Source organism: Nomascus leucogenys, chromosome 16, assembly GCF_006542625.1.
Source record: "Nomascus leucogenys isolate Asia chromosome 16, Asia_NLE_v1, whole genome shotgun sequence".
In the NCBI taxonomy this organism is placed as follows: Eukaryota; Metazoa; Chordata; class Mammalia; order Primates; family Hylobatidae; genus Nomascus; species Nomascus leucogenys.
The window spans coordinates 53,082,320-53,095,927 of NC_044396.1; the positions used below are offsets into that span (position 1 = coordinate 53,082,320).

Genomic DNA, 13,608 nt, shown 5'->3' on the forward strand with positions numbered 1-13,608 from the left:
ATCATGGCTAACACAGTGAAACCCTGTTTCTACTAAAAATACAAAAATTAGCCAGGTGTGGTGGCACGTGCCTGCAGTCGCAGCTACTTGCGAGGCTGAGGCAGGAGAATCACTTGAGCCTGGGAGGCAAAGGTTGCAGTGAGCCAAGATTGTGCCACTGCACCCCAGCCTGGGCGAGTTGAGACTGTCTTAAAAACAAACAAACAAAAAAATTCCAATACTTTACACACAAAAAATCATTGGATTTTCCAATTTCCTGGCACTAGGATGTTAAACTGCCATAAGCAGACATAAGGCCTGGATTTAGGACAATCAAGGAGATGGTTACAAACACATTATTCAAATTCCAAGACAAAGAATCTCAGGTTGGAAATTTTCCTTAATCTATTGGGAAGTATGTAGAAAACATTAGTTAATACAATTGAAGTGTTTTCATTATTCCAGGATCAACCTAATTCAGATGACTGATGCACATTAAATAGGCAAATGTGCCAAGTTTCAGGTTTTATTTACTTGAATAATATCGCATCTCTACTGGGTGTGGTGGCTTATGCCTGTAATCCCAGCACTTTGGGAGGTTGAGACTGGCGGACTGCCTGAGGTCGGGAATTCAAGACCAGCCCGGACAACATGGTGAAACACTGTCTCTACTAAAAACACAAAAGTTAGCCGGGTATGGTGGCGGGCACCTGTAATCCCAGCTACTCGGGAGGCTGAGGCAGGAGAATCGCTTGAACCCAGGAGGTGGAGGTTGCACTCAGCCAAGATCGCACCACTGCACTCAAGCCTGGGTGACAGAGCAAGACTCTTGTCTCCAAAAAAAAAAAAAATCCCATCTCTTCAGTCTAGCTTGACATCCCTTAGCTATAAAATATGATTACTTAAAAATATATAGATATATGATCTTTTTACCTCCTTGACTTGAGGGTCAGGAGAAATCAGTAAGTGAGGTAAAAGAAAGAGCTGTGAGGGAAAAGGATTGTTGCCCTAGATGCAGAAGGTATCTTTTCTCCTGGAAATAAAGACCCCAAGGTCTCCATTGCACTTTTATTTGAATGTAATATTTGGGACAATTATTCAAAAGGGCCAATATTTCCCAATTTAATCTGAGGTCATCATAAAACAAGCAACAAAACAGTGTTTGGGATTTCAGTTTCTCACCCTCATCACCAAGACTCACTGCCTCCCATCATCAATATTTATTAAGCATTTACAGTGTACTAGGCACAATAGAACATACAGAAAACATTGTCCCTGCTCTTGAGGAGCTTACATTCTAAAAGAAAAAATACACCTCTTTTAAAATGGCATTTTTGTTTGGTGTTTTCTGCAAAGTACTGAGGAAATATTTTGTAAAGTGAGCTTTGGGTATAACTTAGCCCCATCATTATTTAGAGAACAGAGGAGGAAGAAAGAGGAAGGATTTTAAAGGCAGACAATGACATACCATTCAGGATAGGTAGGGTTTTAAAGGGAGATAAACACAATCTCATCAACTAAGGAGAGATTTGCTGCAGTAAATAGGATGAGGGAAATAGTCTGTGGGATGCAAGCAAAGGAAGCAGGGTGCCTTAGACACTGAGTGGAGCCAGAAAGATCATGCGGCCTTTTTCCAAGTACATGGCCACCAAGTAAGAATGGTTGGTGACAAGACAGAAGGCTAAAAAAGGAAGGTAATCTTGTGCACCTGACAAATAGAAAGAATAAAGGATCAAAATTGAAGGCAGGCTATAAGAGTATCAAGAAATTTTTAAAAACCAAAAAGTGATTTGGAAGCACAAAACTTATCGTTAATGCTATCCAATGTCATGATGGGCCAAGAACATTGTGGCTTCCTAAGTTAGAAAATGCCATATGCCAAAATTTTAAATGGAACATACTACATTTTTTTCTAATCAATCTCCCCCTCTCCCAGAAAAAATAGGAACTCATTTTTTTCAGGGTGGGGAGGAAGAGAGGGGATCATGGGACATGGAAACAGTAGTTATATTAGTAGTATTTTTGTTGTTATGATAAATTTTGTGTTTAAACTTGGTAAGAGCCCATTAGCTGCCAAGAGGGAATATGGAATAAATTTCAAAAAATGTACAATTTCCTTTAGAGAAGTTTCAGAACCAAGACTAATTTACATGAAAAGCTGTAGAGAAAGTAGTTGAAAAGTCCATTCATAAAACTTTTATTCCACTTACATGAATTTAATACACGTGTTCTTAACAATTATGCTTGGATTGTTCATGAAAATTTCATAAGACATTAAACAAAGCTAGCCATCATCTCAAGTTATTTCCCTGTTAACTATTTTTACAGCACATGCATGTTAGGCAAGTATCAAAAAAAAAAAAAATCACAAAAGCAAAAATCCTAAAAAAAAAAAGTTAAATACATGGGTTTTTGTTTTACTGCTGTGCTTGATATACATGAAGTATGAATACCAAGCAATTCATTTTTCCTGCATCTTTACTTTTACATTTGTTCTTAGGTTGCCTAAAACATTTAAATACAAATAAAATGAGTGTAGCAAAAATAATGAAAGCTAACAGCAGGTAACTTTACAAATAATGGAATGTGAACCGTTTCTGCCCTTATCCAGAGTAAAATGGGTCACAACTTTGTCTAAAGGAACACTTCTGCAGCTGTAGTCAAAGGTGTGCACATTGAGATTGAGTATTCCACAGATATACATGGTTTAATATGTGGTATCCATGGGGTATGTTTCTACCACAGCCTTGTAAGTGCTCCAAACCCTAAAGTACCCACAATTACTACACCTGTGACTGGAACCAATGATCCCTTTTATTCCCCACCAGGACAAACCAATATGTAGGCAGTTTTCTTTGCTTAGACATGGAAGCAGTTTTACACTGGCCCTTGTGAAGCCACAATGTACCAAAAGTACTATGCCAAACATTTATAACTTGTATAAAAATTCCACATCCCCATATTGGCCACCTCAAGATGAAAACAGACAACTCCCTAAATGTTAACTGGCTCTACTCCCCTAATATTAAACATAAAAACCACATGGGAAATATAGAAATTCAAATAGAAGTAACATAAACCTGTCATAAATCGTAAACAAAAAACTATTTGTGGGACAGCATGGATGACAAATGGTCTACTGTGTAAATTTTAGAATGAGGCAGACAAAAGTTGGAAGGCCGGTTAATTTTCCCCTCCTTCTCCTGCTTCAGCTTCGTCTCCTTGGGTATCCGATGTCCACAACTGGTAAAAGAAGGAAAGATTTTTCAGCAAGTTTCAATGGGATGCGGGGGGCGTTTTCATACATGTGCCAAGATACCCGAATGTTTTAGTTGGAAAGCATTCTTAAAAAGGCAGCAGCATCACTTAGCTTCAAGATACAAAAACATCTCAATACACAAATTTACTTTCTCTGTAACCACTATATAAGCAGGGTAAGTACACCACAGAGTTGCCTTCAAATAATCTTTAGATACAGGAAAGTTTTGGTTATCCAAAGAAGGTGAAGAGAAAGCAGAAGAAATTTTATATATATATATATATATATATTTTTTTTTTTTTTTTTTTTGAGATGGAGTCTCGCTCTGTCACCAGGCTGGAGGACAGTGGCGTGATCTTGGCTCAATGAACCCTCCACCTCCCAGGTTCAAGCGATTCTCCTGCCACAGCCTCCCGAGTAGCCGGGACTACAGGTGTGTGCCATCACGCCCAGCTAATTTTTGTATTTTTAGGAGAGACGGGGTTTCACCATGTTGGCCAAGATGGTCTTGATCTGATCTTGTGATCCACCCACCTCGGCCTCCCAAAGTGGTGAGATTACAGGCGTGAGCCACCGTGCCCAGGCCCTAAATTATTTTTTAAAAACTAAGCATCAATAGGTGTCAGAACCTAAAGAGCCCCAATATGAAAGATGGACATCCAAGGTGAGTGCAACTATACCAGAAGCATCTAATTTGGCCCATGCTGAAGGAGCTAGGGTTGACTGCTCTCCTCTGGTAGATCTTAAAGTGACTCACACTCCAAACAGAATCCTATACTCCATGAAATTCAAGAACCAGCCTCAACTCTGAGCTAAACTACAAATCTAGCTTTTCTAACACTTTAAGCTTAGAAAAACAAACCTTTGTTTATTTATCAGGTTGGTGCAAAAGTAATCGCGGCTCTTGCCATTACTTTAAATGGCAAAACCCTCAATTACTTTTGCACTAACCTATCATATGATTCAAAATAAATGGACAAAAACCAGAACCATATCTTTTAACAGGTAAAAATGAAAGCTGTCCCATAGGTGGTAGGGTTATGAACTCTATTCCACCAGCTCCAATGTTAAAAATGTTGAAGTCTTAACCACTCTGTAGTGATTTTCAGAGGTAATTACAAAAGGATTCAAGACAATCTTAAATTTTATATGACTTACACATGAAAACTGAGGGGAAGGGGAAAATACACTAATTATTATTTTTATATTCCCCAAATCATCCATTAGCTTCATTTATCTACAAAGCAAATATATCTCTGGCCTGGAAAGGAGACTACTTCCAGGGTCATACAGATAGCCAAATGACCTCTTAGAAACTGTGTGCTCCTCCTGTCAAACAAGGGGTTTTGTAAATGCAAGATGAAATTGTTTCTAATGTCTCTTTCCTGTTCTAACTTTCAAGGATTCTTGAATTTTCTGTATAAACATGCAAATTTGATACAAAATATTTCTTTTTCTAGAGTAATGTGTTGACAGTCTTGGTCAACCAAATTCAGAATGAAATATTAAGTTCTGGGATAATTTCTTGACAGATAAATGTTCCAATCAACCTATAATGGTGACAACTGACACTAATAAGGCTCAGAGAAGACATACAAGTAGTGACAGAATTAGAATAAAAACCGTGGTTTTCTTTTTTTTTTTTTTTTTTTGAGATAGAGTCTTGCTCTTTTGCCTAGGCTGGAGTGTAGTGGTGTGATCTCAGCTCACTGCAACCTCTGCCTCCCGGGTTCAAGCAATTCTCTTCCTCAGCCTCCCGCGTAGCTGGGATTACAGGTGCCCGCCACCGTGCCCGGCTAATTTTTGTATTTTTAGTAGAGATGGGGTTTCACCATCTTAGCCAGGCTGTTCCTGAACTCCTGACCTCGTGATCCACCCGCCTCGGCCTCCCAAAGTGCTGGGATTACAGGCGTGAGCCACCACGCCCGGCCAACCCTGGTTTTCTTATTGCAATATGCGCTCTTCATGCTATACTGATAGCAAAATTCAGTTGGAAGCAGACAGTAGATCAGGGTCTCTCAAAAAGTGATGTGAACAAAACACAGTATCTAGGTCTCAAGTCATCACTTTAAAAATGTCATCACTTCAAACTAGCAAAGAAAAATCCTTAATACTAAAGTTAGTTAACAAAGTGCTTCTTAGGTTTGATATAAAGAGTCTTTCATTCTTTACTGTGGCTTATTATCTTGACTCAAGTATCAGAAAAGTTTATAGATAGCTCCAAATTGTGCTAATAAAGTAATTTTAGGTTTAATAAACAAGTATACAATAGTATTCAAAAAACTCTTCAAGATTTTCAGCACTATCATATAGAACTGCTTTACAGAAAATGGCAGTGGACTAGAATGAAGTTGGAAGAGAAATGTATAAAATGAGGTTACATAGTCCCCAAGAGAAATGGCCCTGAAAGTCTTAACAAAAAAAAACAGTAATACCTAGATTACGATCTGCAATTCCTACCTCTTTACCTGACACACAGCAAATGCTTGATAATTTTTTCACCTAAGCCTCAAAATTTCAAATCTAGTATTTATCTGAAGAAGAATGAGAAGACCTAAGAAACTAACGAGACATACAAATCAACTGCATTGTGGACTGAATTTGAATCCCAATTCAAATAACTTAAAGAGAGACAGTTGGAATTCAAGTATTATTTAGATATTCAAACATTATTAGGGAATTACTGTTGATGTTCCTGGTGTGATAGTGACACTGTTTCTTTTTATACGTCTGCAGTATCCCAAGGACAATCACGACCTTTCATATTAAGTCATTTAAAATAAGAAGCTAGGCAAAATAGACTTCCACTTGGATTCTGTAGATACCTGAGATTTTGTAACTCAAGTTATTAATTCCCTACCATTATCTTTACAAATACGGAGGCAACCTGATGGGCAAGAAAATCATTCTTAAAGGAAATAAAACATGTAGAGTCTCAGCACACTTTTGATACTAACAAATTTTAACAAGACAGGTAACTCATCAATGTGTGTATTTTTTAGTTCTTAGTCTAATATTTCAGTTTCTGTAATTTTCCTTCATAGGACTTTAACAGTAGCTAAGATATATTTATGAGAGCCTATGAATTGTGTTGAGAAAAAATTTTAAAAAGATTTATTTAATAAAAAAAAATTCCTTACAGTAAAACATAACCTCTTCAACCACATTCATCACTAATGATGCTGTTATGTACTTACTGTCAAGTTGTCTCTCAGTAATTGCATTATTAGCGTGCTGTCTTTGTATGACTCTTCACTTAATGTATCAAGTTCAGCAATGGCTTCATCAAAAGCCTATGATTTAAAAATAGTACATTACATTTCAGTGCTCAAATAATAAAGACTGCTAAATTTCTACATAACAGGTAAAATACATACTGTCTTTGCAAGAGAGCAGGCTTTCTCTGGGGAGTTCAGAATCTCATAATAGAACACAGAGAAGTTAAGGGCCAGACCCAGTCTGATAGGATGTGTTGGTTGCATTTCCTTTTTGCTGATTTCAAAAGCTTCTTGGTATGCTTGTTGTGACTGATCCACAATCCCTGGATAAGACACGCCAAAACGTACTAAGATAAAGTGTGCATTATATCTTCACCCCTCAAACCAAACCTTTAATATCTCACATATCCTTTGAAATACTAACCTGTAACAGCTTAATATTTGTTAATTGAACAAGGTCCTTTTTTTTCTTTTAAAGGGAGGTTTCTCCTGGTACACACTAGCCATTGGCCAATGTCAAGATAAAACAACTTTATAATCTCATTATTGTTATATTTTTTAAAAAATTAACTAGTTTTGACCTCCCACACCCAAGCAATCCTCCCACCTCAGCCTCCAGATTAGCTGGGACCTTTCAAAGGCTTGCACCACCATGCCCAGCTAATTTTCAAAATATTTTTTGTAGAGAGAGATGTTGCTCAGGCTGGTCACTTTTCTTAAAATCTTGAAAAAACATTCCTGTACACAAAATTGGCTTTTCAGAAAGCATTTATTTTAGAATAGCAGTATGAGGCAGTAGATATGTATTCTCAGGACACAAAGACCACTGCTACTCCTTATTCAGCACTCTAAGCAATTCAAAACAAGACATTATGTAAGCTTCAGAGACTCTTCCTCAGTATGTTATCTTATACAAGTTCAACCAACAGGTTTAAAAACAGCATACCTTTCTTGTCATCACCGGCGGCAACCTCAGCCAAGTAACGGTAGTAATCTCCTTTCATTTTCAAATAGAAGACTTTGCTCTCTGCTTGTGAAGCATTGGGGATCAAGAACTTTTCCAAAAGAGACTTAAGAAGAAAAGAAACAGACATAGTGAGAATAAAACATTTACAGAAGTGAAAGAACTTGCATTTCTTAAAGAACAAGCTATAGCCTAAGTTATAAAACTTTAACGCCCAGTCACTGTCAATACAATTGTGAATGCAGCTGGCACATGCATTTGTGGTTTAAAGCAGAATGCTTTGGGCAGCAATACTTCAAGTTTGAAGTTAGTGTTCAGTTTATTATTTGAGGACAATACAATTGAATATTGGTCCCTAACAATTATCTATTTACATGCTGACTTCAATGAATGTGAAGCATGACCGTTCATATTTAGGAACATTTTCTAATGAGCTGGCAAGCTTTCCATCTGAAGTTTCATGTGGTCATGACATGAAAATAGAACATATGGGATGAACCTTTTGGGACTCTGGAGAAATGACTAAAGCAGAAACCGATAATGTAAGACACTTAAGGAGTCCATGCCAGAGAAAGAGGAACAAAATAAACTTCATTTATAAGAACACAATTCAAGCAAACCTCACAACACATAAAAAAACTGTTCAAAAGTTTTATTTTTCCTAAAGACAGTGGTAGGAGACTTACAGATCTTAAAGAGCAGACCTTTAATCTCACTGAAGTCATTTTCGGCTTGTAAGATACATGATTACAGATCATCCCAGACAACAGATAAAATTAAAACATCATCCTATAAAATTCTGTCTAAAACTACTATTACAACCTGAGTCATTTGATCAGGATTTTAAAAATTACACTCTTTAATTGATTTTAAAGCAAAAAAATTAGATCATTGTGTTGGGGATGGGAAGAAGTCTCCATAAATGTGTAATTTTTTTCTTTTCAGTTAAGGGGGAGAAAAATAAGTCTAGTAGTAGAATTAGGTAAACATTAAAACAAACAAAAAAACCCCAACCACCCATTCTCACTACCCCACTTCCTTTAAAATTCAAGTACACTCTGAGAATCAAGGTGAAGTCAATTTTCAGCTGAGCTAAATTCCAAATCCATTCTTACAAAAAAAAAAGTATCGGTTTATATAGCACCTACTTATATGCAAAATATAAATTTGAAAAATGCTTTTAAATACCAACTCCAACTTTGTGTTTACCCATTATGTTCCAATGGTGGGTAGGTGAACAGTTTTACTTCTTCCCCCAACTTTTTTTTTTTTTTTTTTTTACAACTCAAGCTACAGATAACCCAGATGAAGTGGCAGCAGGGCCAGATTGCACTGTGCTATAAAGAGGTTAAAGATGAGAAAAGTCAACCTGAAATGATGTTTCCTGCAATTATTAACTGATATTTAAAAATACTGGCCTGAGGCCGGGCGCAGTGGCTCATGCCAGTAATCCCAGCACTTTGGGAGGCTAGGGGTGCCAGGATCACTTGAGGTGAGCCTCGTCAACATGGTGAAACCCTGTCTCTACTAAAAATACAAAAATTAGCCAGGCATGGTGGCGGCGGGCGCCTATAATCCCAGCTACTCGGGAGGCTGAGGCAGGAGAACTGCTTGAGCCCGAGAGGTAGAGGTTGCAGTAAGCCAAGGTTGCACCACTGCACTGCAGCCTGGATGACAGAGCAAGGCTGCATCTCAAAATAAAAAATAAAAATAAACCTACTGGCTGGAAATCAGAACATTTTGGTTAGGACAACAACCTCTGTCTTACACCACATTCATACTTTCATATTCAAAGTTCTCTGAGCTGCAAGTGTTTTGTCCTTTGAATACAATGCTTTTTACCACCTATGGTTGCTCTGTGGAGATCTGCCTCTAACAGTGGAAGATAATTGCATTTAAAATAGTCAAGTTTGTCTTTCCACTTAAAAACAATGGTTTTAAGAAACAAATGACCAGGGTTTTCAAAAGTTTCATTGTTATACGAATTGTATTATTCATTCAACTATGGGAGATGGTATAAACATAGTGGCTTTGGGGTGAGTCTGGGTTTGAATTACAGCACTATACACTGTGTGAACTACTTAATCTCAATGATTCAGTTATCTCACCTGTAAGGCAGAGACCTCTAAGATTGTTGAGAAAAAATACAGGTAAGCACTTAGGAGTAAGCACTCAATTAAATGTTTATTATCACAATAACACCAGACACCATGCTAGAAGCTGGAAGCACAATATTCTGGTACTTCATAATCTAGCTATAGAGACAAGGCTATCATTCCTTCCATTACAATACACTTTACAACAAGTATTGCAGGGCACGGTGGCTTACTCCTGTAATCCCAACACTTTGGGAGGCTGAGGTGGCAGGATCACTTCTTGAGACCAGGAGTTTGAGACCACCCCGGTGAACATGAGATCCTGCCTCTACAAAAAAACTAGAAGTTAACCAGGTATGGTGGCGCACCCCTACAGTCCGAGCTACTTGGAAGGCTGAGACAGGAGGATCGTCTGAGTCCAGGAGTTTGAGGCTGCAGTGATCTATAATTGAATTGTGCGACTGTACTCTAGGACAGGGTGACAGTGAGACTGTCTCAAAAAGAGTAACACTGCCTAATCACGTCCTTCACTTTTCAGTAACTTTAACCCCCTCTATGTAGGCAGAGATGAAGGCCATTAAACACATGCAGTTACTTAAGAGTGAACCAATCACTTAAGATGTAAAATTTTAAAGCTGTACTAAAAACTTAAATTTTTTAGGAAAGGTGTTGATAAATGCTACTAAAATTAGTAATCTATCTTTTGTAGGTAGTAACTTTGCACCTGGGTAATATGCTGAACTAAGTAGTTCCCTGGGAATTAAAACGGCAGTTAAGCACTTCTTTCCCCAAAGCTGAACACTGAGTTAACCATAAAACAACTTTAAAACTATTTGTTAGAACCCACAAGTAACAGGAGGGCTGGGTAAACAGCAGTCAGGCTGCTTACTGGCCTAATGATAGACCAAAAGAACCAAACAAGCGCCAAGTGTTTCTGGTGAGAGGGTGACCATAAGAGTTGAGAAAGGTGGCTGGGCATGGTGGCTCACGCCTGTAATCCCAACACTTTGGGAGGCTGAGGTGGGCGGATCACGAGGTCAGGAGATCGAGGCCATCCTGGCTAACATGGTGAAACCCCGTCTCTACTAAAAAAAGAAAAAATTAGCCAGGCGTGGTGGTGGGCGCCTGTAGTCCCAGCTACTGGGGAGGCTGAGGCAGGAGAACAGCGTGAACCCGGGAGGTGGAGCTTGCAGTGAGCTGAGATCGTGCCACTGCACTCCAGCCTGGGCGACACAGTGAGAGACTGTCTCAAAAAAAAAAAAAAGAGTTGAGAAAGGCGTAAATGGCCTACTTCTAATAAATCGTCCAATGACATAAGCTAATTAAGATTTAAAAACCAAAAACCAAGCAAGACTGGATTAAAGATTAAATTTAAAGGGGCTAACACTGTGGCTCAAAAAAAGCTAACTATAAAAGAACATTTTTCTGCCAGGCACGGTGGCTCATGCCTATAATCCCAGCACTTTGGGAGGCCAAGGCAGGTGGATCACCTGAGGTCAGGAGTTCGAGACCAGCCTGGCCAACACGGTAAAACCTCGTCTTTACCAAAAATACAAAAAAATGAGCCAGGCGTGGTGGCACACGCCTGGAATCCCAGGTACTCAGGAGGCTGAGGCAGGAGAATCACTCGAACTCGGGAGGTGGAGGTTGCAGTGAGCCGAGGTCACGCCGTTGCACTCCAGCCTGGGCAACAAGAGTGAAACTCTGTCTTAAAAAGAAAAAAAAAAAAAAAAAAAAAAGGAACATATTCTCAGCCTCAATGGGATGATATACCTATTAGAAAGGACGTGATTCCACAATCAGGAATCAAAGTTATGGCGAGTATACTAGAAACTGTCAGGATAATGGAAAGAACAGGACATGAATGGCTCCAAGAGACAAGACCAATTAAATTTAGCAAGAGGGAAGATTTCTGTTCAGTATGAAAGAACTTATGAGTGGTCCAGTACTGGGAACAGGTCACCTGCTCAGTGAATTCCCTCTTTTCACATAAAGGTAAAACAAGAAACTAAAGAGGATAACTTGGGTATTTTGTAGAGGGGATTCATAAATAAGATGTCATCTGTTTCTTTTAAAAAAAATTTTAATTGACATAATGTTGTACATATTTTGGGGGTGCATGTGATATTGATACATGCATATAAGATATAATGATCAAATCAGAGTAACTGGGATATCCATCATCTCAAACATTGATTTTTTTTGTTTTGTTTTTTGAGACAGAGTCTTGCTCTGGCGCCCAGGCTGGGGTGCAGTGGCACAATGTCGGCTCACTGCAACCTCTGCCTCCTGAGTTCAAGCGTTTCTCCTGCCTCGGCCTCCTGAGTAGCTGGGATTACAGGCATGTGCCACCACACCCGGCTAACTTTTGTATTTTTAGTAACGATGGGGTTTCGCCATGTTGGCCAGGCTGGTCTCGAACTTCTGACCTCGGGTGATCCACCTGCCTCAGCCTCCCAAAGTGCTGGGAATACAGGCGTAAAGCCACTGCACGTGGCCTCAAACATTGATCTTTCATTTGTGTTAGGAGCACTGCCATTTTTCTAGCTACTTTGGTAGAATAAATAAATGTTAACTATAATTTCCCTACTGTACTACTGAATACTAGAACTTATTTCTACTAACTGGATTTTTGTACACGTGGTCTTTTTCAATTCTAAGGGAAGACAGAGTTCACAGAATTAAGTTAATGGTAACATAAAAGAGGCAATTAAGTATGCTGCTTTGTCAAACTGACCAAAGAATAACAAATCCAAGTTTTCCAGATTTGGAAGCCAGAAGATAAAACCAAATGTAGGGAGAATAGAAAAAAATGAATAAAAGAACAAAAGAAAAAGGAAGCAGCACGTATCAGAAAGCAGCAGTTACAACAAAGCAGAAAAAAACATGGAGGTGCACCAAATAGAGAATGGAAGGGAGGAAAGGGCTGATAGCTACTTTCAAAATATGCAACAACTTCAGAGAATATCCTGCTCAACACAGAAATAAACCTCCTAAATTTCGCTCACCTACAACAGTACAATGAAAGCAATCATGACTGAAATAAGGTCTGAAGTAAAAAGGGGAGGGACTGGGCACACCATAATATAAGGAAGTATATACTAAGTGTCACAATTTCAACTGTATTTAGAACGAAGTCTCGCTCTGTCACCCAGGCTGGAGTTCAGTGGTGTGATCTTGGCTCACTGCAACCTCCGCCTCCCAGGTTCAAGTGATTCTTCTGCCTCAGTCTCCTGAGTAGCTGGGACTGCAGGCACATGCCACCACACCCAGCTAATTTTTGTATTTTTAGTAGAGACAGGGTTTCACCCCATTGGCCAGGCTAGTCTTGAACTCCTGACCTCGTGATCCACCTGCCTCAGCCTCCCCAAGTGCTGGGATTACTGGTGTGAGCCACCGTGCCCAGCCAACTCCAACTGTAAAACAAGGGCTAGGTTGACTGAAGGTTCAACTTGTAAAATTTTCCAATTATCACAGTACATTAAGTTTTTAAACCAAATCTAAAGGGTTTTCAGGTCAAACAAAATTCAAGAACATCCTACACTCAAGCTAAATCAAGGCTAAATGTTAATCTGTTGAATATTCCTGAAATATAATCTCATTTAGAAATCCACAGTATTTCCTCAGTTTACTTCAAAATGTGGTTTTACTTTTTTCCCTCCCATTAATTTTTTTAATTTTTATTTAGAGATGAGGTCTTGCTCTGTCACACAGGCTGGAATGCAGTGGCCCCATCATAGCTTGCCCTGCTACCATTAACTTTTAAGTATGTTTTTTCATGACAGCCACTGTCTTTTAAAGATACCATGGCCAACATTTTAAAAAATACCCAAGATTAATTTGCTGAATTAGAGTTAATGCATTTATACAGCATTCACCCTAATAATACTAAGTAGGATAAGAAATCATTTACTCAGCAGCAAAATGCCACAAGAAGCCAGTATCTAATACTCTTTGGTAAATAGCTCCTACTAATCCAGAGTTAAATATGTGATATGGGCTCTGAAGAGAGGACACTAATCCTTAACCTAACCAACAGGTAAATTACATGAAATTTGAGATTTTAGAGATAAAAGAGATTTTTCTCTCTAC

At 38.7% G+C, this 13,608-nt stretch overlaps 1 protein-coding gene across 5 annotated transcripts in view; it reads right to left on the reverse strand.

Moving 5' to 3' along the window:
• Window positions 1–1,033: 1,033 nt before the first annotated feature.
• YWHAZ (tyrosine 3-monooxygenase/tryptophan 5-monooxygenase activation protein zeta) overlaps window positions 1,034–13,608 on the reverse strand; it is a 34,555-nt gene continuing 21,980 nt past the window's right edge. For all 5 annotated transcript variants that reach the window (XM_004090786.3, XM_030795433.1, XM_030795434.1 and 2 more), the window contains 4 exons: window positions 7,403–7,526; window positions 6,616–6,779; window positions 6,436–6,531; window positions 1,034–3,222 (listed from right to left, as the gene is read on the reverse strand). In XM_004090786.3, the coding sequence (XP_004090834.1) occupies window positions 3,163–3,222; window positions 6,436–6,531; window positions 6,616–6,779; window positions 7,403–7,526 (444 nt within the window). In that variant the 3' untranslated portion in view covers window positions 1,034–3,162. The remainder of the gene's footprint in view (window positions 3,223–6,435; window positions 6,532–6,615; window positions 6,780–7,402; window positions 7,527–13,608) is intronic.